Here is a 26,533-nt window from a genome sequence, read left to right as displayed (position 1 = left end):
CGATTTGACAATTGTGTGTACAAAAACAGCTGTTGTAAAAAAAATTGATCTCCCTTTTGTCTGTTTTTATTTGATGTTGTTAAGAAAAAAATAGATCTTATTAACAAAATAAAAAGGAAATAAAATAATCCAAGTTTAAATTATCTCACTTTTTTCTAATATAGGATTTCTTGACACTTCCACACGTAGAAAAACATAGCTACATTACTGGTTATACACTTTTCAGGTCCTAGCTGCTAAAGAGAGAAAAAAACGCCAGTCTATTTGAACAGAATGGGTGAGGGGGTGGGACAGACAGACCATTCTTCAAACTGAGCCAGAACTTAAACTCGTTCCCCACGGATGTGGCGAGCCAGTTGGATATCCTTGGGAATGATAGTGACTCTCTTGGCATGGATAGCACAGAGGTTGGTGTCTTCGAAGAGTCCCACCAGGTAAGCTTCACTGGCTTCCTGTCAAAGAAACACACAGAAAATAAGAAAAAAGCATGATGTGTATAGTGGGGGGATGGAGGGGGGCAGAAATTCCTATCTGCTGGCAAGGAGATACAGCTGTTATTTTCACTATCCTTTTGAATTGTGTGTAAGTTGCACGGTAAATCCTTCATTACAGTCACAAATGATTTAAAAAGTGCTTTTTACCCATGGAGATGCGCAGAGTGCTCTATTTCTACTACTACTACTACTACTATTTAGCATTTCTATAGTGCTACAAGGCGTACGCAGCGCTGCACAAACATAGAAGAAAGACAGTCCCTGCTCAAAGAGCTTACAATCTAATAGACAAAAAATAAATAAAGTAAGCAAATCAAATCAATTAATGTGTACAGGAAGGAGGAGAGGAGGGTAGGTGGAGGCGAGTGGTTACGAGTCAAAAGCAATGTCAAAGAGGTGGGCTTTCAGTCTAGATTTAAAGGTGGCCAAGGATGGGGCAAGATGTAGGGGTTTTATAAATTCATATAGTAAAGGTTGAGTGCTGTGCCTGGGGTATAAACCCTTATAGGCTGTGAAAAGAATATCTAATGTTTAGAACAAGGAGAGAATACGGTATCTCCAATAGAAACTTTGAATTTAAATCTGACTCAAATTATTGAAGAAGACAATGTGGGATTGACAACAGCAACACTTAAGGTAATCTTCATACTACAGCCAGCGACTGGATACTCAAACAATTTTTTCTACGTAAAGGACAAGATTTCCTGAGTTGTAAAAGTAGGATGTATCCTGATGTCTCAAGAGCCATACAAAGGAAGAGACAAGAATTTCTGAAATTGAGGCCGAAGGCATTGCAGCTCGGTGCACTATATTGGCTAAACTTCCCCTGCAAGTGCATAATAAAATTAAATTCTATCAAATATGTATTTTTTGAGGCGAAACAGCTTAACAATTTTTTAGAAGCCAAGCTGAAAGACTCACTGCCGCCAACATCAAGGACTATATCAACATCAACTCCGTAATTATTATTAAGTCACCCGGTTTGCTCCTATTAGCCGCCTTATTTTAGAATTAGAAATTTGGTTCTAATTCAGATTACTCTGTTTGCCTTTAATATTGTGTGCACCCCCAAAATAGTGGGCTAAAGATGAGTTAATAGTTTCTTACTTTGTTAATTCTGTGCTAACTTTATAATATATATATACTAGTAAAAAAAGGCCCGTTTCTGACACAAATGAAACGGGCGCTAGCAAGGTTTTCCTTGGAGTGTTTATGTTTGAGAGAGTGTATGTGAGAGTGAGTGTGTGTGAGAGAGTGAATGTGTGTGTGTGTGCTCCTCGGAAGAAAAAAAAACCGTCTGTGTGCTTGGTTTTGAGTGTATGGGAATGACGGCTGTGTTGGGGAGTGGAAACAGAGATTAACCAATGGGCTTCCTTGCTCGTGTGTAGTAATCGTCGTGCACCATGGCCGGAGTCGGAGAGGAGAGGGAGGGCGGTGGAACGGTGAGCGATCGGCTGCGGGAGGGTGGGTGAGGGGGACTGTGGGCGGGGTGACGGGGTCCAGCGCCGTTGTTGGTTGGTTTTGAGTGTATGGGAATGACGGCTGCATTGGGGAGTGGAAACAGAGATTACCGAATGAGAATCCGATTTGTTGAGTGTCATTGCTCCGCCCTCATTGTCATCACGTTGTGACGCGGGGGCGGGGCAGACACTCATGGGATCTTGCAACTACAAATTTAGAACGTTGGAGGTGCCTTTTATATAGAGAGAGATATTTTCCTGCAATATGTATTGACTATAATCATCATTTTCTGGATTCAAGATATAATGCTTGATGTAATAATAATAAAAAAAGAAAAGCTAATGGGACTTTTAAAATGGATTTTAAAGTTGAAGGACAGCTAAGAAAATGGAAGTTTTACATACTATTACAACTGCGCCAAAGACAACCTTCTAGAAACACGTTATGCTGCCACTGCAGTGTGGGAGAGCCTGGCATTGGTTCCCAAGGGGTCCTTTCACTAAGCTCTGGTAAAAATTGATCTTAGCGTGTCCTTACATGGGTCTTTCCCACATGCTAAGGTCATTTTTATCTTGGCTGTAAACAGTGGCGTACCAAGGGGGGGCGGTGGGGGCGGTCCGCCCCACGTGCATGCCACTGGGGGGGGTGCCGCGCGCCTGTCGGCTCTTCATTTTCATGCTCTCTCTGCCCCGGAACAGGTTACTTCCTGTTCTGGGGCAGAGGGAGTATGGAAATGAAGAGCTGACAGGCGCGTGGCACCCCCCCCCCCCCAGCGGCGTGCACCCGGGGGGGGGTTCTTTCGCCGGGTGGTCACACTGCACCTGGGAGTTATTTCGCCGGAGGGGGGGTCATGCTGTTCCGGGGGGTGCGCTGCACCCGGGGGGCGGGGCGCGTGTCAGCGCCCCTAGGAACGCCACTGGCTGTAAAACCCCCAATTTTTCCATTGATGTTCTTGCGTCAATGTTGCCGTTGGCACAAGTCCAATTTTTAAGTTACCACATGAGCACACATTTTGTAGGCAACAAGGGCTCCTGCATTATTTATTTTTTGTTACATTTGTACCCCGCGCTTTCCCACTCATGGCAGGCTCAATGCGGCTTACATATTGTATACAGGTACTTATTTGTACCTGGGACAATGGAGGGTTAAGTGACTTGCCCAGAGTCACAAGGAGCTGCCTGTGCCTGAAGTGGGGATCGAACGCAGTTCCTCAGTTCCCCAGGACCAAAGTCCACCACCCTAACCACTAGGCCACTCCTCCGTGCACTGGCAAGATAGCGCATCTACATTACTGTGCACTAACACAACACTCATTCTGCCAGATGTGCCCCCTCAAAAAAAATTGAAACATTGTTTAGCATGCATAGATATCAAAGTTACCACAGGAAACCCGAGCGCATCTTGCAGTACTCCACTTTCAGCTAAGTAAAAGGGCCTCCAAAATAGCAAAGGGCTGCTCGGATGGCATAATATTCATCATGCAATGGTGACATCTAGTGGCCGATTTAGACCCCACACTTGTAGGGTTTCAGAAGCAGCCCGGTATACAGCAGTTAGATCAGGACTGCTGTGGGGATGGCTGGGCTAGGCAGGTTGGGAAGGAACATAGAAAGATACTGGGGCACTAGGCAGTGAAGGCTCCTGGTGGCAGATACCAGCCTTGGTTCAGACTGAGCTGAAAGCCCAACTCTAAACCTTCCTATCTCAGAAACCCTAAAAATACTTGGAGTCACTATTGATTGACACCTAACACTAGAGAACCACGCGAAAAACATAACCAAGAAGATGTTCCACTCTATGTGGAAATTAAAAAGAATAAGACCTTTCTTCCCAAGGAGTGTTTTCCGCAACCTGGTACAATCAATGGTGCTCAGTCATCTAGACTATTGCAACGCACTACATGCCGGCTGTAAAGAACAAATAATCAAGAAACTCCAGACAGCCCAAAACACTGCAACCAGACTCATATTTGGCAAACCAAAATTTGAAAGCACCAAGCCCCTACGAGAAAAACTACACTGGCTCCCACGCAAGGAATGCATCACGTTTAAAATATGCTCACTAGTTCATAAAATTATCCATGGAGATGCACCAGCTTACATGTCAGACCTGATAGACCTACCACCTAGGAATGCCAAAAGATCATCCCGCACATTCCTTGATCTGCACTTCCCTAGCTGCAAAGGAATGAATACAAAATAATGCGCGCGTCAAACTTTACCTACCTGAGCACACAGTTATGGAACGCACTACCACGCAGTTTGAAATCGATATACGAAAGAACAAACTTCCCCATACTATTGAAGACACAAAGATCAACAACTGTGAATACGCTCAACTCGCATATTTATATTCAGAACTTGTTTCATAATATCTGCTGTACACTATGATTTCGTTTATTATGTTTGTTTTACTATCATCATGCTGACCAAGATCCTGCAATACCAAATGTTTATCTATTAACATTCCTTCACTACTCATGATGTATTGTAAGCCACTTTGAGCCTGCAAAGAGGTGGGATACAAATGCAATAAATAAATAAATAAATATAGGCTCAAGGAAACAGCTGTAATGACTTATTTTTGTTTTTGTATATAATTTTAAAGTTTTAATTTAGTACACTACTTTGGCAGCCTACGATAATAAAATACAAAGAAGCTCTAATAAAAAGTTAATGGTATAGTTTTGTTTTTATTTGCTTTAATGGTTATGGTCTTTGCTGACTTGGTTTTATGTATGAATTTATTTATTAGGATTTATTTACCGCCTTTTTGAAGGAATTCACTCAAGGCGGTGTACAGTAAGAATAGATCAAACATGAGCAATAGGCAATTACAGAAGTAAAAATACTCAAATAACAATACAAAGTATGGCATAGAATACTACTTACAATGTCACCACAATACGTAATAGAATATTTTAATTGATAGTGAAGGGCAAAGCAAAGATGGAACATATAGATATGTAAGAGAGTAAGATGAGTTATTATGTGAGCTTCATTAAATGAAAGGGCAGAATAGACGTGTTTAAATTAAATTTATGTAGTGCTCTTTATATACACAGTACTCTACAGAATAATTTGCAGGGTTGCTTAGTGACCTGCTGAAGACTGGATTAGATTTGTGTTTAGGATAGTGGCACGGTTGGGACGTACACACCTGCAGGGCTCCGATGGCAGCACTCTGGAAAGGCAGGTCCGTCTTGAAGTCCTGAGTGATTTCTTGCACAAGACGCTGGAAGGGAAGTTTACGGATTAGCAGCTCTGTTGATTTCTGGTACCTGCGGATCTCACGCAGAGCTACAGTGCCTGGTCTGTCAAAAAAAAAAGGCGTAGAGTAAAAGAACAAGACTGTTTACATGTAACAGGAGTTCTCCATAGATAGCAGGATAAATCAGCCACATTCGTAGGCGACATCATTCAAAGGCACCAAAACAGACCCTGCTCTCTGAGCTCAGAAAGGTCATGAAGTCTTTCTGAGCATATGCACCAGCTCCCACACAAAACCTCACTCTCCCAAACCTATCAATCTGATATGAGCATAGGGGCTAACTCTAGGGGATGGAGGGTGGGTTTCTGCATCTGATCTAGCCTTCTGTCTACAAAGAACCTACATTACACATACACAGCTTTGTTTTTTCCATTGACAAATAGGAAAACATCAGCTACGCTATGTTTGGAACCCCAAAGCTGAGGGATGTGTCATGTCTAGTTGTCATACTCAAACAATCAATAACAACACTCTTACTCACTGGTAATACTTAATGTACAACAAAACAAACCAGGAGTTAGAAGACCCCTACTAAAGCTAAATATGGAGAAAAGCCCTCAGAAAAATAATAGTACACCCATGCCATGGTCCAATTTCAAATAACCATTAATTGGGTGAGCTTATTGCATCTCTATCATCAGGCAAAATGAATATTGCACATTGCACTTCGGAGTTAACTGTTCAACAAATTCATAAACTATAAATGTCCATAATGCCAGCGATGTTAGATCACTTATATCTTGATAAAGAAATGCACTTAACCGTCCCCAGGCTTCCTGCCTAGAAACGCTGACATATAGTAACATAGTAACATAGTAGATGACAGCAGAAAAAGACCTGCATGGTCCATCCAGTCTGCCCAAGATAAAACTCATATGTGTATACCTTACCTTGAATTTGTACCTGTCTTTTTCAGGGCACAGACCGTATAAGTCTGCCCAGCAGTATTTCCCGCCTCCCAACCACCAGTCCCGCCTCCCATCACCAGCTCTGGTACAGACCGTATAAGTCCGCCCTCCCCTATCCTAGCCTCCCAACCACCAACCCCTCTTCCCCCCACCTGCTCCGCCACCCAATTTCAGCTAAGCTTCTGAGGATCCATTCCTTCTGCACAGAATTCCTTTATGCATATCCTACGCATGTTTGAATTCCGTTACCGTTTTCATCTCCACCACCTCCCGCGGGAGGGCATTCCAAGCGTCCACCACCCTCTCTGTGAAAAAATACTTCCTGACATCTTTCCTGAGTCTGCCCCCCTTCAATCTCATTTCATGTCCTCTCGTTCTACCGCCTTCCCATCTCCGGAAAAGATTCGTTTGCGGATTAATACCTTTCAAATATTTGAACGTCTGTATCATATCACCCCTGTTCCTCCTTTCCTCCAGGGTATACATGTTCAGGTCAGCAAGTCTCTCTTCATACGTCTTGGAACGCAACTCCCATACCATCCTCGTAGCTTTTCTTTGCACTGCTTCCATTTTTTTAACATCCTTCGCAAGGTACGGCCTCCAAAACTGACAATCTAGGAGACAGTCATTCGAACATTCAAATCAGCTCCCTTTCTTTAACACCCGATGCCGCGGGTTTCATTATGGCAATTTCATCAGGGATGAAGCAGCTCTTGGAGATTCTCACCTGTCCCTGATAAATTGCCATAATGAAACCCACAGCGTATTGCCTCTCTAATACGCACATTACTACTAACAACTATGCATATGTCAAAATTCCTTTATTAATTGTTACAATAACCAATCTCTTACCGATCAAAAACGGGTCGCTGGGAACTCACTCATGCGCCCATGCTATGCAGCGGAAATTGAGCGGCTTGCCCTTTAAACTGATGAAGATATATACAGAAGGTAATTCTGGTACGCTCCTAACGCATGAACGGGTGTCGTGGCTGACGGCACCGCTGCATAGCATGGGAGTGAGTTCCCAGCGACCTGTTTATGGTCGGTAAGAGATTTAAATCATTTGGTTTTTGTATATATGTGAGTTATGTGAAAGTTTGAATGAATGTTTTTGGTTGTTTTGATGTTTATATATTTTTATCATGCAGACCCCTGACGACGCTCGTACGAGCGAAACACGAATCGAGTAGGGTCATTACTCAACACAAGCGTCTTCTCTGTAAGATATTTGGTCCAGTTTATGGATGAAGCATCGCTGTTGTTCAAGGATTTTACAGGCATATTTGTATTGTGACGGACTGGGTTCCACTATTTCCACGTCGGAGTAGATTCACTCTGCATATAACAGTTTGGAATATCGTGATTTCTAGCTTTTGTGGGGACTTTGCAGGTTCGCTGACTCTCATGAGGATCTTTCACCTGATACACACCCTTTTAATTAAGAACTTGGGTGGGCGGTTATGAGTAGCCGTTCAATCCTTATATATTCAATTCAAGTATCAAAAGCAATTGTGTTGGACTTGGATTTGAAACGTTATTAATAGATGACTGGTCCCATGTTGCATATTATGCAACAATTTATGTGTTTGTTAATGTTTGTGATGTATGTATGGTATGTGTGAGTATGAGATAGGTGAATGTTGGTTTGAATGTAAGAGTGTGAGTGGAGTAGGCATATATATAAGTAGCTTAGTAGAATTTTAATCCATTTGGTTATTGTAACAGTTAATAAAGGAATTTTGACATATGCATAGTTGTTAGTAGTAATGTGTGAGTTATGTTTACTTGTGGAATGGGTGTGCCCTTTTGCTTCTGGTCCTCTATGGTCTTGTCTAATTAGATCACACAGTGGGCCAAAAAGCCTACTCATTAAGGCAGTGCCAGAGGAGAAAGAGTAGGATTGGTGTCCATGCAAAGACAAAAAGCATATCAAGGGGACTCGGAAGGCAGCTACTGAATGGGAACCCACATAAGTGCTCAGGAAGACCTACTGATCTGAGCTCCAAAACAGCGGGTCTGTGTCAGCGTTAGTGCTGTCTAACGTCAACCACTAGTACATCTGATTTCCTCCTGCTCTTCAACTGAGGATTTAGGAAAGTCTCTCTATCCTAGCAAGGAGTTGGAATCTAGAGAAACCCAAGGCATTCATTCTCCTTTCATCATACAAATAAAAAGCAACCACTCTCCCTCCATGCATTGCTCATACACCCAAACTCCTCAAGAACAGGATGACCCTCTACATACCTCCAACAACACTAAGGTCCTCCCCAAGAGATATCTCTAACCACACCCTCTCCAAAAGACATTACACAGTGTGATACCCACAAACAAGCCTTCTCACTCTGGAATGCTCTCCCAGAAAGGCTCAGATACACAAAAGACTATCTTTACTTCAGGAAGAGGGTGAAAGCCTGGCTCTTCAACCAGGCCTTTAATGGAAGAAGTAATTGGCTTCTTGGCTCACACATATGGGGAGTGACACAAGTTACACATACTGCAGCAGGACATGTTTATCCACTCCTACTTAACTATATTTAATTATCTCTCTGACCTCACGTGCAACTTTCTTAAATAGTCACCTTATTTTCTTCCTCTTACTCTCTTACCTATATGTTCCATCTTTGTTTATACCCCATGCTGTCTTTTAAAATGTTCTATTACATATTGTGTTGGAATTGTAAGTAGAACACTATGACATACTTTGTATTGTTATTTGAATATTTTTACTACTGTAATGTCTATTGCTTATGTTTGATTTATTCTTACTGTACACCACCTTGAGTGAATTATTTCAAAAAGGCAGTAAATAAATCCTAATAAATAAAATAAAATAAATAAATATACCCCAAACCAGTGGTTCTTAACCTTTCTTCTATTACGACACACTTGACAGACAACATTCATGTATGTGACACAAACACTAAAATTCACAAAGCACACCTAAATATTTCATTTTTTTAACTGTAAGTTTAGTATGAGTGGAGGAGTAGCCTAGTGGTTAGTGCAGCGGACCCTGATCCTGGGGAACTGGGTTCGATTCCCACTGCAGCTCCTTGTGACTCTGGGCAAGTCACTTAACCCTCCATTGTCCCAGGTACAAATAAGTACCTGTATATAATATATAAACCGCTTTGAATGTAGTTGGAAAAACCACAGAAAGGCGGTATACAAGTCCCATTCCCTTTCCCCATATCAAAAAGCTGTATGCAACACATCAGTCCCAAATTTCTCACGTATCATACAACAAATCAAATACCAGTATACATTCAAATTCTAGTGTCACATCAAGAACAGCACCACAAAATCTCTTGACTGCCCGATACTGTGAAGCAACACAAAAACCTGCAAATATGTCACTCAAACTACGTAGTAAATAGAATCCATGGACAGCAGACCTGCAATAGGGCTGGAGGCAGCAGTTATTATTAGGGGTAGTGGAGAAGCAGAACTAGTTACGGGGATTTTAAGAACCTGACAAGATTGCTGGTCTTCGCAGCTTGCAGGCACTGATGGCTGTAAAAGAAACACAGGCTTGCTGTCCACACCAAATACTTTGTGACACCTCCCACCCTTGGGGACACACTGGTGGAGAACCACTGCCCTAAACGATTAAGGAACAAAACAAAAGTAACCTTCAATAATTCTATGATATAATTAGACATGTATTGACACCCAGGGCCGGTCTTAGCAAGTGCGGGGCCCTATGCAGACCAATTTGGTGGGGCCCCATCCTAGCCCCGCCCACCCTAGCCCCGCTCCAGCCTGGCTCCGCCCCCACCCTAGCCCCACCCCATTGATAAGATTATTCCATTTTTAGAAAATTTTTTTAATTATGAAATTTCAAATAAAGACAAATGACGCTAAACTTGTACAAAAAAACTGATTGAAATAATAAGCAAAATGCTATCATGAAACCATAAACAGCACTAATTCCAAGGACAAGACGAGCTACAACCTTATGCGTGGCATGGAAAGCCAAGTTTAATTACACCGGGCTCTAAAACACCAGTGCACAACCTAGTGAAAAAAAAAAAAAAAAAAAAAATGGCTGCAAACCATACGCTAGCAGAATACTGCACCTTCCTTGATCACATCTGAAAAAACACATGAAGGCAAAATACTGAACTGGAAAGTTACCTCAAGAAGTCAGAATCAGCATGCAGCAATACTACAAAAATTGAAACTTACATGAAAAATATCACAGATGCACATTTCCAAAAACTGACATATTCCAATTAATAAATCCTGAATAAAATAGTTTTTTCTACCTTTGTTGTCTGGTGACTTTGTTTTTCTGATCATGCTGGCTCAGTATCTGATTCTGCTGCTATCTGTCCTCTTAACTCCGTTTCCAGGGCTTCCTTTTCATTTATTTCTTTACTTTCCGCCTTTCTTCTTCATTTCTTGCCCTACATCCGTAAGTAAAAGCTGGGACCTCCGCAGACTTGACTGTCCAGTGGATCCAGCTTCTGCCTATTTTCTATATCCATGTGCACTTTTTCTCCTCTCTTCCTTTTCCCTCACCTCATCTCCTTCCTCACTCTTCCCTTGCCTCCATCCATGTCCAGCATTTCTTCTCTCTCCTCCATCCACCCATGTCCAGCGACCCTCCTGTCCCCCCTGCCATCCATCTATGTCCAGCAACCCCCCCCCCCCCCGTCCCCTCTGCCCTCCACCCATGTCCAGCGACCCTCCTGTCCTCCCTGCCCTCCCCTGCCGGATATCCACCTATGTGCAGAAACCCCCCTCCCCTGCCATCCACCCATGTCCAGCGATCCTCCTGTCCCCCCTGCCATCCACCTATGTGCAGAACCCCCCCCCCCATCCCCTTTGCCCTCACCTGCCATCCACCTATGTCCAGAAACCCTCCTGTCCTCACTGCCATCCTGTCCAGAAACCCCCTCCCCTGCCACCATGTCCAGCGACCCTCCTGTCCCCCCTGCCATCCACCTATGTGCAGAACCCCCCCCATCCCCTTTGCCCTCACCTGCCATCCACCTATGTCCAGAAACCCTCCTGTCCTCACTGCCATCCTGTCCAGAAACCCCCCTCCCCTGCCACCATGTCCAGCGACCCTCCTGTCCCCCCTGCCCTCTCCTGCCATCCACCTATGTGCAGAAACCCCCCCCCCCCGTCCCCTTTGCCCTCCCCTGCCATCCACCTATGTCCAGAAACCCCCCCTCCCCTGCCATCCACCCATGTCCAGCGACCCTCCTGTCCCCTCTGCTCTCCCCTGCCATCCACCTATGTCCAGAAACCCTCCTGTCCTCCCTGCCTGCCCCTGCCATCCTGTCCAGAAACCCCCCCTCCCCTTCCACCATGCCCAGCGACCCTCCTATTCCCCCTGCCCTCTCCTGCCATCCTCTTCTCCCCCCCAACCAAGGAAGGTTAACTTTTCTTTTAAATTTACCCTCCATCGCCGCTGGAGTAGCGTCAGTGAAAACGCTCCTCCCCTCCCGAGTTCCCCCGACGTCTGTAGCAGAACAGAAGCTCTTCCTGATTCGTTCATTCTCATTGTCCCGCCCTCGGGGGCGGGACAATGAGAATGAACGAATCAGGAAGAGCTTCTGTTCTGCTACAGACGTCGGGGGGACTCGGGAGGGGAGGAGCGTTTTCACTGACGATCGCTGCTGTGCTGGATTCCGGCGACGGAGGGTGAATTTAAAAGAAAAATTATCGTACGTCGGTGCCCTGGGAAGAGGCTGACTGAGGCGTGCCGCGCGGGGCCCCCTTAAGCGCGGGGCCCTATGCGGTCGCCTCGGCCTAAGACCGGCCCTGTTGACACCACCAACACATCTTGGTATCAGTGAGCAATGCACTGAAGTGGGATGGCTCTGAGATATCAGCACAGACTTGGATTGTGCATATTCTGTCCCTGCATGATCTTGTAAGCTCTTTGAAAGCACCTCTGCTTGGATAGTAAAAGCAGAAAATTCTCCTCCGCCAACTGCATGCTAAATACATGTCCCGATCACATACTAAAAGTCACCCCTGATCGATTCATAGACCAACTCACATCCCACCTGACCTACATGTTCCAGAAAGGCCGATTTCCACTGAATAAATGCAACATGCCGCTTACACCAATCCCTACAGATGCCAAGAAAAACATCAATGATACCTCATACTACCGGCCAGTGGCATCCATACATCTAACGACCAAAATAATGGAAGGCATAGTAGCCAACCAGCTAACCGACTATGTCAGCAAATTTTCTATACTCCATGAATCTCAATCAGGCTTCAGACCCCATCACAGCACTGAAACAGTACTAATCACACTACTGGCCAACCTCAACAAGGAAATTACCTATGGAAAAAACATTCTTCTACTACAATTTGACATGTCAAGTGCATTCGACATGGTTGACCATCAAATCCTCATAAGAATACTCAATAAAATTGCTCAAATGGCTGCTAGGATTCCTAACCAACAGATCCTACCAAGTGAAAATAAATTCCTCTCTCTCCCCTCCATGGAAAGATGAACGCGGGGGCCTCCAAGGCTCACTGCTCTCACTAAAACTGTTTAATCTAATGATGGCCCCCCCCCCTGGTCCAAACACTATCCAAACAAGGATTCAACCCCCACATATATGCCGATGATGCATCAATCTACATACCTTTTAATAAGAACCTGCAAGAAATCATGACCAGGATTATAGACAGAATAAACGTAATGGAATCCTGGACATCAGCGTTCCAGCTGAAACTTAAAGACAAAATACAATGTCTGATAATCACGTCACCACTGACCAATTCCCAAACATCTCCACCATGGGTACATCACTCCCAATATCTCACAATCTAAAAATCCTTGGAGTCACCTCAGACAAACTTGACCCTGGACAAACAAATCTCAAGTGTAGCGAAGAAAATGTTCCTATCCATGTGGAACCTGAAGCACATTAAAAACTACTTTCCAAGATACATATTCCACACACTGATTCAATTCAAGGTCCTTCTAATGGTTATTGTAACATGTCTACATGATGTAACCTGTAAGTCACATTGAACCGACTACCTGATTGAGAAATGTGGGGTACAAATGCATATAAATAAATAAATATAAACACAAACATTGCTATCTGAATGGTGAATGCTCCCTAACTATGCTTTAGTTCCAACATGCCAAGTATTCTGGATAGCTCCTCCTGCCCAAAACTGTAACGATGAGGCTTCTTCACACCACCAGTGGGTGGGGCGCTCTTCCGCGCTGCCTTAGTGGCTAGCTGCTTGCATGGGGCTTTTCCACCTGTGGATTTACGAGCAGTCTGCTTCGTACGGGCCATGGTGTATGCACTCTAGATTACAATCAGAACCTGAAACACATAAAAAGGCAAAAAAGGCAGGTGATGAGCAGATGCACAACCAGAGAAAACTGGGCATCTGCTGGGATAAGTGTTCAAACCAGCACACACTTCCAACATATTGTATGGATTTGAGGGGGGGGGGGGGGGTAGTTTGTTTTTGTTTTGCTATTTTATATGAGCAGGAGGAAAATCTGTTTCAATTTACACTGCGACACAGAATATCAATTTTCTTAATGACAGAAAGGATCAGGGAGATCTGCAATAGGAATTATTACTGCATTTATCATTTTATATTATGTTAATATATTATTATTTATATAAAATCACCTTGGGTCTCCGTTTTGAGGAATAAGGTGATATAGAAAACGGAGAAGTATTTAAAGGAGGTTAAACGAAATGGCAGAACCGTGGGCTAAACTGAAAGGGGTTATACAAAGGGCAACAGATCTTTATTTAAGTGAAAAATAAAATCAAGAGGAAAAGGCAAAGGAAATCTGCATGGTTCTCCAAAGAGGTGGCGCTGCAAGAATAAAAGGGGGGAAAAAAAGATTCACAAAATATAGAAGTTCACAAAAAGAAGAAAGAAACACTGCAAAAAGATGAAGAAAGAAATCAGGATAGCAAATGAGTAGGCAGAATATGATGAAAATAAATAGTAAACTGCCAATCCCCCTTAAGCACACCTTAAGAGACCTAGCTCTAGAGTGCAACACAAGGAGGGCATGAGTCAGTCAGGGGAGATAAAAACCCGGAGCAGAAACAAACCAGCAGGGTCCAGAGCAGGAAGGAATAACCCTCCACAACTTGAAGGACAGTAGGAAAAGTTCTCATTGCAACGCTGCAGGAGCCAGGCCTTTTCTAGTTTAATACTGAACTCCAAACTGATACTCCTATGCACGTTGTGAATTTTGTGGCCCGGCCGGAGCCAGGCCCTTTTGATGGTTGAAATTCATTTGTACACTTGATATACCGCAAAATTGATCCTTGACAAGCGACTTAAGTGGTTTACATCAAATAAAATTGATGACAATGCTGATGAAAAGGGAACGAAAAGGGAGGGTGAGGAGAGGCGGAAAGGGAAGGACAGAGGGAAATAAAGGGAAGGGGGGGGAGACACCAAATGGAGAAGAGGAAAGAAGTTTTATGAAATAATAGAATCGAAAGAATCGGAGAAGAGTTGTGACTTGGCTTTAAAGGGCTGTAGAGGCATGGGTGCTCTAAGAGGGGAAGGGCGACTGTTCCAGAGATTAGGGCTAAATGCAGCGTTGCAAGAAAGAGACAGGTGCAGAGCTGAAAGGGGACACATAGAGGGTTATAAGAAGAGGAACGTAAACATCAAGAGAGAGAGAGTAGGGAATCAGCAGTTTGTTCAGGTATGATGGAGCATGAGGGAAGTGGCATTTAGAGACTAACATAAGGAGCATACTACTACTACTACTAAGCATTTCTATAGCGCTACAAGGCGTACGCAGCGCTGCACAAACATAGAAGAAAGACAGTCCCTGCTCAAAGAGCTTACAATCTAATAGACAAAAAATAAAGTAATCAAATCAATTAATGTGTACAGGAAGGAGGAGAGGAGGGTAGGTGGAGGCGAGTGGTTACAAGTGGTTACGAGTCAAAAGCAATGTTAAAGAGGTGGGCTTTCAGTCTAGATTTAAAGGTGGCCAAGGACGGGGCAAGACGTAGGGGCTCAGGAAGTTTATTCCAGGCGTAGGGTGTAGCGAGACAGAAGGTGCGAAGTCTGGAGTTGGCAGTAGCATAAAGCTAATCCGAGCAGAGACAAGAAACCAGTGCTCGAGACAAAGAAGGGGAGTGACATGGTTGAAATGGTGTGCACAATGTATAAGTTTAAAAGCAATAGACTGGATCAATTGAAAACATTTAATTGCAGAGAGAGATAGACCAGCATAGAGGGAATTACAGTAGTTAATGTGAATGATCAAAGCCAAGACCAGACAGCAAATGGACTGAGCAGACAGAAATAAAACAAACTGAGCAAATAAGGTGGAGGGCGAAAAAAGAACAAACAACAAACAACAGAATCAATCTGGGCTTTAAAGGTTAGCCTATAATCAAAGAAAACACCCAAAACTTTGACAGAATTGCGAAAGGGGAGCTACTGAGTGCCAAGGAGGGGGGGAGGTGATGGCAGAGGAGCATGAGAACTACAAAAAAAAACCCAAAAACAACCAATAGCTTCACATGTAGAAGAGTTAAGAAAAAGTCCATGATCCCTAAGCCAAGTGGAGACTGCAGAGAGGCAAGAGTTCAGAACAGTAAGGGGAGCAAGAGCATCAGAGACATGGTAGAGAATCATAGCAGAAAGAAAGACAGCCCTGTCCTGTATGATAGTGAGAAAGGATGCAAGGAAAATATTAAACAAGGTGGGAGAATGGATCCCTGTGGAACCCCAGACAAAATAGGGAAAGAACGGGAGCGACAAGTTGGAAAAGAACTATCAGAGAGCTAGCTAGTGAACCACGGAAGGACTAAGCTAGAGATCCCTAAAGTGTTGAGACGATAAAGACAGGAATGATCAACTAAGTCAAGTGCTGAAGAAAGATCGAGGTAATAATGCCTGAAAAACGGTGATTCAGAGCAGCACGGATGGTATAAAGGGCAAGGAGGCGGTTCTTGGTGTTGTGGTGCATACAAAAGCCAGACTAATAAGGGAGAAGAATATTAATACATTCAATAAAGGTGTCAAGCTGAGCAAGAGCAAGTTTGTCCAGAATTTTGCTGAAGTGAGATTAGAGATGTGAAAAAGTTACTTGGAAGGGAGGGATCTAGATGTAGTTTCTTGAGCAAGGGGGTCAACCAAGGCATGTTTCCATAGTGTGGGAACAATGCCAAGGGACTGACAGGCTTTGAAGTAATGGTAGAAGAACAGGGTGGAGTGAGGGCGCAAGGCACTTGACAAGGAAAGAAAGCTTCTAGCAGAAGAAAGGCCAGAAGAGGGTGGAGAGGATGAGGAGGAAATGATAGGGGGGTTAGGGGAAGATCAATCATTGGCAACAGAAGATAGGGGAAGAAGAACAGGGTCATAGGATTCCTTGAGGTAGTAGCAGCCTGCTATTGTTGGGGATGGTGAGGGTGGAGTTATTATAGTTGCTCATTGTTATTGTTTTCTATTTGTGATTTATAAATAACAGTTGGACAGCATAGTGTTCTTTTTTATACTTTAATAAAAATATTTAATATATAAAATCATAAGTGTTCAAGGCTTGAGCAGAGCCCAGAGGGGCGGGATGGGGACAAACTTTGTTCCCGTATCATTCATTCTCTAGATACAAAGTCACGTGAATCTGGCTGCCCTCACTCTGAGTTCCCCTCTTCAAACGCTTTCAACGACTGAGACTCTCCTGCCCCGTGGTTCTATCATCTCTCCCCGGTCCACTTCAGCATCCTTCCCTCCTCTCCTCCTACCCAGCCCGCAGTTCCTCATGCTTAAGCTCCCCCTTCCGCCCCGCTCCTTTCTTCAAAGGTGAAATTAGGTCTTACCTGCTAATTTTCTTTCCTCTAGACCCTCCAGACCAGTCAAGACGCTTGGGTTATGCACGCCTACCAGCTGAGAACACTAAAACTTAAACCAGTATAAGCCAGCAGCCAACCCCCAAGCAGCCAGTAAATCCTTATCAAAGCAGAACACAAACAAACCATTAACCAACCACAACCCCGAGAGGTCAAAGAACCCTGTACTCAGAAACAAAGCATAGAAACGTACTTCTACTGACCGAACGCCACCGCGCAACGGTCCTTTTCTGAAATCCAGAGGAAATCGAACAGAACTCACACCAAAGTTCCAAATTTAGATACCTTTCAGCTATAGCAACATGGACCATATCAATACCAGAAATCTGCGAATCACACTAAAGAAAAAGAAACATGTACACAGCGGGATGGTTCTTGACCGGTCTGGAGGGTCTAGAGGAAAGAAAATTAGCAGGTAAGACCTAATTTCACCTTCCTCAGCGACCCTCCAGACCGGTCAAGATGCTTGGGAAGTACCAAAGCAGTATATAACATAAGGCCGGGAACCTTGCATCCCAGAAGTCAAAACTGCTGCACCAAAACTGGCATCCTCCCTAGCCTGCACATCAATTCTATAATGTTTCACAAAAGAATGCAATGAAGACCAAACCGCCGCCCTGCAAATATCTTGAGGCGGGTCCAAACAACTCTCAGCCCAGGAAGAAGCTACCCTCCTGGTCGAATGTGCCTTTAGTGCCTCAGGCACTCTACGGCCCTTGATCAGATACGCCGAGGAAACAGTCTCCTTCAACCATCTGGAGATCGTTGCTTTAGAAGCTGCAGCTCCCTTCTTAGGTCCTCCATACAACACAAACAACCTATCCAAAGACCGAAACTCCCTAGTCCTGGCCAAATAAGAACGCAAGACTTGACGTACATCCAGCTTGGCCAAACGGCGCTGAGAAGAATCTCCCAACTTATCCCCCAGAACTGGCAAAGAAATGTCCTGATTCACGTGGTAAGAAGACACTACCTTGGGTAAAAATGAAGGGACTGGCTTCAAAGAAACCTTTTCCTTCAAAAAAATCAGAAAAGGCGCATGACAAGACAAAGCCTGTAACTCCGAAACTCGCCGAGCCAAAGTAATAGCCACCAAAAATACTGACTTCAAAGTAAGATCTTTAAGAGTACTCTTAACCAAAGGCTCAAAAGGAGGACTCACCAAAACCTCCAACACCAAATTCAAATCCCACGGCGGGACCACCGGACAACGTGGAGGACGAATCAATTTCACAGCTCGTAAAAACCGAACCACATCTGGAGAAGAAGCCAAGGAAATCCTCCGTATCCTTCCCCGGAAACAAGCCAAAGCTGCAACCTGCACCTTCAACGAGGAAAGAGCAAGACCTCGGTCTACACCATCCTGTAAAAACTCTAACACCTCCGGAATAGAAGAGGTCCAAGGAGAGCAAGAACGATCCTCACACCAACTTTCAAAAATCCGCCACACACGAACATAAGCAAAGGACGTGGACTGTTTACGGGACTGCAACATAGTATCAATCACTTTAGATGAAAAACCTTTCTTCTTCAACCTGTTCTTTTCAAGATCCAGGCCGTAAGCGAGAACGGAGACGTAACGTCTTTGGTCTTTCCCTCAGCCGCCCGCCCAGCCAGAAGTTGCGTCATAGGGGGCGGATCGCTTATGCGGCCGGGACGTGCACTGCACTCATAGAAGGCGGAAGGAAAGTTGGGGGGGCGTAGGCAATCTGTGTGCTTGTGAATGGCTACTGCTACCGCTGGTGACCTTAAAAACAAATCTGAAGATAAGACGGGAAAGGACACCCCTCTCGGAGATGCTACTGGACTGGTTTTGAGCTTGGGAGGGAAAGATCGTATATAGAGGGGGTTGGGGAAAAGGGTCAGTTGTCGACAAGGAGGTTAGATTGAGAACAGGAGACGGTACGAAGCTATCTAACCAATAATATGGTTTGAAGCCAGTAGGCGGAGTCACAAGTACTATCCAAAACAATAGCAAACGCTATTGAAAGCAGTAGTAAAAGATTATTAGAAATAATGGACTGCCTATGCGTGAAAAGTCAAAAACTGTTCCGGTTGGATAGGCAGTGCCTTAAAAGGTGGACCAAAGATTTTTTTTAATTTTACTTATTTGACAGCATTATTTATTTGAAAGGTGCCCATAGGTATATATATCATGAAATCAAAACTGATGATCACTTCAACAGCTTCAAAAATTATTGTAGCTGGTGGAAACAGCACTGATAAAGGATGTATTTTGTGCTCATTTGTCTACACTGTTCTATACAATACAGTAATACATGGCCAAATTTCACTGAGGGTATCCTGTCTACTGATGAGTTCATCTTAACTGTTGTTGTAATCTGCATTGGGAAGCACCTGGTGTTATAAAGATTGGAAGTACAATTAAACTCTCTTTGTATTGGGACACACAGAATCACATTGTCACCTCATCTCTTTTGTTACAAATGGATTATTCTGGATTTTTTTTTTTTAGCATGGTTCAGAGACAAGTGGTTTTCATAAAATAATAAAAATAAATATTTTTTTCATGCAAATCTCTCATTTGATTAAACATAACTAATGCAGACCATTGGTTTTCTTATATTTTATACTTATACTGTGCCAAAACTGAAAATAACAGTGTGACAGAATAGAATTCCATAACATCCAAAACTTATTAACATTATAATTGTGTTTACATTTGGGTAATAACAGAAAATTTTGCTTCTTTTGTTTTGTGGAAATATTATAAAAATGTACCACTGCTTTCCACAAAACAAAAGAAACACAGTAACACACAGTAGATGACGGCAGAAAAAGACCTGCACAGTCCATCCAGTCTGCCCAACAAGATAAACTCATATGTGCTACTTCTTGTGTATACCTTACCTTGATTTGTATCTGCCATTTTCAGGGCACAGACCGTAAAAGTCTTGCCCAGCACTAACCCCGCCTCCCAACCACTAGCCCCGCCTCCCAACCACTAGCCCCGCCTCCCAACCACTGGCTCTGCCACCCAATCTGGGCTAAGCTTCTCAGCTTTTTAATTTTCTCAGGAGTCTCTTATGAAGGACTTTGTTAAAAGCTTTCTGAAAATCTTGATACACTGCATCAGTTGGCTCACTTTATTCACGTTTATTCATACCTTCAAAAAAAAAAATGTAGAACATTGATGAGGTAAGATTTTCCTTGGCTGAATCCACGTTGATTCTGTCCCATCGAATCATGTTTGCCTATGTGTTCAGTAATTGTGCTCTTCATAATAGCTTCTATCATTCTGCCTGGCACTGACTTCAGGCTAGCCGGAACAAGTTCCCACAAACTATCTTTCGCTTTTAATCTAGGCACAGGAAAAAAAAAGATTTTAAATGCTCCCAAGTTTCAACCTAATTCATGCTTAATGTGGGATATAAGTAAATAAATAAATAGATAGAAACTCTGAATGTTGAGCATCTGATTCTCATAACATGTCTGTTGTAGTGGCCCTTTACCAGAAGAAAATAAAATCACCAATATAAAACATGCTAGGGTGTCCCTATAACCAGCCCCTCCAAATGACACACTGATTACAATTTATAATAAACTAGTAAAAGAGGCCCGTTTCTGGCTGAAATGAAACGGGCGCTAGCAAGGGGATTGGAGAGGTACGTTTGCAGTCTCCGCACCCAGTGCACCGCCTTTCCACCCCCACGGAGGTCGTGAATACCGGCACTCCCCCCCTCCTCGTGCGGCCACCCACGTAACATACCTGGGGAAAGAGTATCAGCTGGCTTTTTAGATGGAAGATGGCACGGCAAGCAGCGAGCAGATCTTTTCACTGTGAACCCGCTGCTCGTGTGGCCTGACGTCACATTGTGTCGCGGTCGGGAACGGTCGTGTTCGGCGCCATGTTTTGTTTAGTCGGCGCACTCAGGTGATTGTGAGGGAGGGGGAGGAGTAGGCCCTTCCGTTGCATTCCTTAATAGCTGCGCCCGCAACGTCATTACGGTACTCCCCCTTTCCGTTGCGTTCCTTAATAGCTCCGCCCGCGACATCATCACGTTCGACGCAAGGGCGTGACTACTACTACTACTATTTAACATTTCTAAAGCGCTACCAGGGTTACGCAGCGCTGTACAATCTAACAAAGAAGGACAGTCCCTGCTTAAAGGAGCTTACAATCTAAAGGCCAAAAAAGTGCAGTCAATCAAATTGGGGGCAGTCTAGATTTCCTGGATAGAGGTACAATGGTTAGGTGCTGAAAGCAACATTGAAGAGGTGGGCTTTGAGCAAGGATTTGAAGATGGGCAGGGAGGGGGCTTGGTGTATGGGCTCAAGGAGTTTATTCCAAGCATAGGGTGAGGTGAGGCAGAAAGGGCGGAGCCTGGAGTTGGCAGTGGTGGAGAAGGGTACTGAGAGGAGGGATTTGTCCTGTGAGCGGAGATTAAGGGTAGGAGCGTAAGGGGAGATGAGGGTGGAGAGATAATGAGGGGCTGCAGATTGAGTGACAGACAGACAGACATGGTGAGTGGAGAGGCTTCACCACCATGAACTAACGAACTGCTGACAGAAGTGGCTGGAGCTTGGGGCCTCAATAGAACATTCAGGTAGCGAATTATGTCCAGAAGGGGCGTGGCTGGGGGGGGGCGGGTGTATGAGTGACAGTGACAAGGAGTGGTGCTGACAGGCTACAACAGTACAGGGCTTCACTGTTTCCCAGCCACACTGTGAGCTTCAGAATTGGAGGTGAGAATTATTTATATAGATTAGTACTCTAATTATGAAAAGTTATTCCGTTATTATATTTCCTCTGTGTACATCCATATGCTGCACAAGCCGGCATATTTGAAAATATAAATGACATTAATAAAAATGCTACCAACAATTAAGAACAATGTAGATGCAGCAGCTCATAAGTTTGCTTGCTTTGTTTTGAGTGGACACAAAAGGACGGCTGCCTGAGAAAGAGAAGGGGAAACACAGACGTTAACCTAAGTGGCTTTAACTTTTTGACGCCATGCTGTCTCCTCCTTGGTTTTTTTTTAGAGTCTGTTACAAGGTAACACAGGTTCTGCATCAGTTACTACATATCAGACGCGTACTGAAATTTAATTCACGTAGCAGACAATACACAGATATCATCTATATATATAAAAGGCACCTCCAATGTTCCAATGAAGCCTCAAGCCGGAAACTTGAGGCGCCAGAGATATCCGGTTTGGGCTGCAGTCAGTGTAGCTCCGCCCTCGCGTCAAAACGCTATGACGTAGAGGGCGGGATGAGGCCTGCAGTCACTGTACCTCTGCCCTCGAGTCAAAACGCAATGACGTAGAGGGCGGGGGAAGGCACAACACACGAGTTCCACAGATTCTGTGACAGCAGCAGGGAGTCCCACACATTCAGTGACAGCAGCGGGGAGAGCGCTGCGAACTTTAATCACAAACTCGCAACCAAGTGACTGAGGGATGGAGGGAGGGAGGGAGAGGGGTGTGTGGAAATCAGAAGGGAGGGACGGAGGGGGGGTCTGGAACTTAGGAGGGAGGATGGGGGGGATTACCTTGCTAGCGCCCGTTTCATTTTTATCTGAAACGGGCATTTCTCACTAGTTTATAAATATTGGGGCATAGTTCAAAGTCATCTTGTTTTTGCCAACACCGATTTGAGAGTAGCATTTGCCAGAGGGTGTAATTTGAAAGAAATTTTGAGTCCATTAATTTGTCCTATCACTTTCACTGTTTCACAAGGTTGCTACTCTAAATATCACCGAAGAGACGACACAATTTAAGACTGCTGTGAATCAAACAACAATTGTACCAATTGTCATAGTGGTCATGTAATTTACATAAAAATGTTACATGCTCCTATTGTAAGGCACAGTTTGACTATAAAACATATTACCATTTTGACGTACTTTGTTGCAGATCAAGTACAAGATAACATAAGGGGAGGGAATTGGGTTAAAAAATTGTAGCAGCTTGAACAGAGGTGGTTTAACAGGTTAAAAACGAACCACATGGTTTAAATGCCATTGAATGGCAGGCATTTGATTGAAGTTCCGGTTTGAATTCTATGTTAAGGCCTGCCAAGTTAGCATTTCAGTGTTCCTTATCATTCAGAACGCCATCTTTGTATACAGAGATGAGGTGTTAGCATTTGGCCTTATGTAAGTACCGCTGAAAAACAAGCAACCACACCAAACTAGTGTGATTCAGCTCTTCAGTCTAGTGCCCATTAGAAAGTAACCCTCCTTGGATATAATGAAGGGAGTTGTTCAATATTGGGGATATTCAGCACGCATTAGCACCCACAGATTTGGCTGATGAAGCAGAAGGCTCTGTTGAGCTTGAGAGCATCTAATTAGTTTTACAAGATAAGTGTTTTGTCAGTATCAATGCACTTTTTACAGGCACAATACGCAATGATAAATTTAAGAAAATTATAGTTACACAGATTTACACCGGGTGTTAGTGATAAGTAGGAATTTTATATAGTAATATCTCTCTAAATAAAAGGCAACCCCAACGTTCTGAAGCCTCCACGGAAATTGAAGCGCCCGAGATATCCGGTGTGCCCTGGAGTGTCTGCACCGCCCTCGCGTCAAAACGTCATGACGTCGAGGGCGGAGCTATGACACTCGAGGGCCGAAACGGAAACTGTGGCGAACAAGGCAAGGAGCTCGGAGGGACGGAGCCCCTTGCTAGCGCCCGTTTCATTGCGTTCTGAAACGGGCATTTTTTCCTAGTACACAATAAAATAACTTAAAAAGAGTTTTTGACCGATGATGATGACATGGTTGTAAGGTAACTTAAGGGTTTTTGACCGAGCATGGTGGTCCTGTTGTGGAGTTCTTCCATGGGCTCCTTGTAAGGAACTGTGAGAGCCACTGAGGTCTTTTCCCTTACACAAAATTAGTTAGTTTGTTTCAGCTTTTACAGATGTTCTCACAGTAGTAGAGCAGTGCTTTTCAGCTCTTATATAGACAAGCTATACTAGCCAGTTTAAATTTATAAGCCAAACATTTAAAAGAAATGAGCTAAAGGGGGCTTTTAATAGTCATTGGCAGAGTTAACTAGAAATCCAGCAATGTTTATACTACAACATAGCTCTATTGTATTTTTTCTGTCTGAATTTAATAAGTCATTTTCTCCTCTTATCCCGGAGGTCCTGTGCAAATGCTAAGTTGATACAGTAGGATGGATAGACCTAGAACTTTACCAGTGGAAAAAAAACTGTTGACCTTTTTCAGATGAGTGCATGTGTAGACCATCATATCTGCTCTCCCAGGAGGATGGGGCACAAAGGATACTTAACACCTGTGGTCAAAACCTTGTTGTGGGCAAAGATGTCCTCTACTTTTCAGGCATATGTAAGGGTGTGGGATACTTTTGAAGGGTGGTGCGATCAGAGGACGTTTTCTCCCTGGAAGACAGAGGTGTTGGCATTTCTTTTTCTCCAGGAGGGGCTGGACCACAGTCTTGCTCTGAATTATCTCTGGCCTACTATCAAGTGCCCCCGGGGGGGGGGGGGGGGGGGGGGGGGGAAGAGAATAAGTCTCTAGCAGCCTTGCCTGATGTCTACTTCCGGAAGGGGCAGCCACCACATAGCTTTGTTCCCCGTTTTGGCCTGTCTTATCCCAATGGGACCTCTCCTTTGTACTCTGGCCCCTAGCAGCGCTTCATTTTGTTACATTTCTATTATCCCACATTTTCCCATCTATTTGCAGGCTCAATGTGCCTTACATATTACCGTTAACGGCGAAAGCCGATTCCGGTATGAACAAATACATGGTGTGGATAATACAAAGTGATATTGTGACGGGGTGAGCCTCTGTTCAGCTTCTGGTGCTGTGGTTTAGAGTATTGCTACCATTGCGACATCTGCCTCTTGGCTAACAAGATGGTTGGAGTTGGGCTGATCTCAACCAACTTAAGCGTCAAATTGTGGTGAAAGTTCTAGGCTCTAGCAAGTTACTAGAAAGAAGACTGAAAATGTACAATACACACAGATGCCTTAGAACCATACCACCATACATCTGGAAGAGATTGTTTCTTAAATTACATGCAGTGTACATGCATGTGTGTTTGAGTGTGTTTACTTGGGGGTTTGTGTGTGTGTTTTTTTTTTTTTTGTTATTTGGATAGGTTTTACAGTTTAAAATGTTTCTAAATAATTAGAGGTGGCTAAGGGCCTTACATGATTTGGGGATGAGGTGGCATTGAATTGTGCGGTACCAGGTTGATTGTGCCTTGGTCTAGTTTGCTGTTTACCACACGTTGTTTTATATATGTGTGTTGTGAGTTTCTTGCAATTTTCTGTGAATTGTTTATTCCCATTGAATAAAGACTTCTAAAAATTAAAAAAAAAAACACAGCACCATAAAGAAGTGGATGTGATGGTAGATTGGGCTACTGTTAGGCACAAAGTGTGCAAGAAATTGGCAACCCTACTCAGTACATTAAAACATGCACACCCATGCTGGATTTGTACTTTAAATGTGTACCAGCACCACCAAATGGTCTATAAATCCTTGAGTGAAAAGAAAAGAACCCACTAAACTCTTTCCATGTTTATACCTAGGACACTTTTAGAAATCTCATTCTTTGGGACAGGCCATCCTTAGCCTCTCTGTGTAACATGCGTGATCCCAATTCCATTAAAAAAATGAGCAGGCAAATTACTTACCCATTTAAGAATTGATATATGCACATCACTATATCTAATGTTAGTTCTGGCACTGCTGCTGCAACCAGCTTAACCCTGCTTATGTTACAATCGTAACCACACCCACCTCCTACTGTGATGTTTAGGTATATAAACTTGCCGCTGTCACAATTCTAGTCTCCTACTGCACGAGCTGCCACAGTTGAAGTTGCCAGGATGGGAATTTTAGTTTAATAAAGAAAACCATAAAAACACAATAGGTAAAGGAAAAGTATAGGAAGTCTTGCTGTGCAGCCCCTGTAAGCTATCCACAGTGACTGTGTACATGAAAATTCACATCACCTTTAATACACATGGAATTCCAAGTTTTAGGATAAAAAAAAAAAAAAAAAAGACATAGGACTATATACTTAGTGTTAACTCTGTTGTATTGGAAAACAAATCTAATTTTTAGATACTTATGTAAGAAGACGTATAATGCTAATCATTGTGAAGTCAAAATCCTCTAATCAAGATATTCTTTTGCAATGCGAACAACTGCATGTGGACTTGCATTCTTACGTGTGCACTATTTAATCTGTTAAATTCATTGTATGTATTTTAACATTAGCAAAGACGAGCCTGCTCCGGAGCTGATCTTGTAGAATATTTTTCTGTTTGATGGCAGAGGTTGACTCCTGAAAATGCTCCTGCTATTTGAATACAATTAGTGACATTCCTGAAAAGCAACAACAATCCAGGAGGTGGCTGTAAGTTAGCTTTGCCTGCTGTCTTGGTCTTCCAAGTGCAGAGCTGGTACTTTATGATAAAAATTTCAGAAGCAAAAAGTTCAAGTCCTCAAGCCTGTTCAAACTGGCATCTTGCACAATACTTTCTTCAGGGAAGTGCCAGGTCTCGAGGGACCTTTAAGCACCTCCCCTCATGGAGC

At 43.6% G+C, this 26,533-nt stretch overlaps 1 protein-coding gene and 1 long non-coding RNA gene across 2 annotated transcripts; one reads left to right on the top strand and one right to left on the bottom strand.

The window, feature by feature from the left end:
- Positions 1-13,454, bottom strand: LOC115479415 (histone H3.3-like). Its single transcript, XM_030217294.1, has 3 exons — positions 13,301-13,454; positions 5,115-5,268; positions 1-452 (listed from the first exon to the last, which is right to left on the bottom strand). Exons 1-3 carry the CDS (start codon positions 13,426-13,428, stop codon positions 324-326), a joined length of 411 nt encoding a protein of 136 aa, XP_030073154.1. The 5' UTR covers positions 13,429-13,454; the 3' UTR covers positions 1-323.
- LOC115479417 lies at positions 8,019-26,422 on the top strand. The gene is made up of 4 exons (XR_003943690.1): positions 8,019-8,030; positions 16,209-16,218; positions 16,405-16,410; positions 26,006-26,422. It is a non-coding gene; the product is annotated as an uncharacterized LOC115479417 (long non-coding RNA).
- The last annotated feature ends 111 nt before the right edge of the window (positions 26,423-26,533 follow it).

Source organism: Microcaecilia unicolor, chromosome 11 (assembly GCF_901765095.1).
Source record: "Microcaecilia unicolor chromosome 11, aMicUni1.1, whole genome shotgun sequence".
NCBI lineage: Eukaryota > Metazoa > Chordata > Amphibia > Gymnophiona > Siphonopidae > Microcaecilia > Microcaecilia unicolor.
This window is presented reverse-complemented; position numbering and strand designations above follow the sequence as displayed.

Coding starts and splice junctions, on each gene's coding strand:
- LOC115479415 (XM_030217294.1), bottom strand. CDS start 13,428: ATGGCCCGTACGAAGCAGACTGCTCGTAAATCCACAGGTGGAAAAGCC. Junction 5,269..13,300: donor AAGAAGCCTCATCGTTACAG/TTTTGGGCAGGA, acceptor TTTTTTTGACAG/ACCAGGCACTGTAGCTCTGC. Junction 453..5,114: donor CTGCCATCGGAGCCCTGCAG/GTGTGTACGTCC, acceptor TTTCTTTGACAG/GAAGCCAGTGAAGCTTACCT.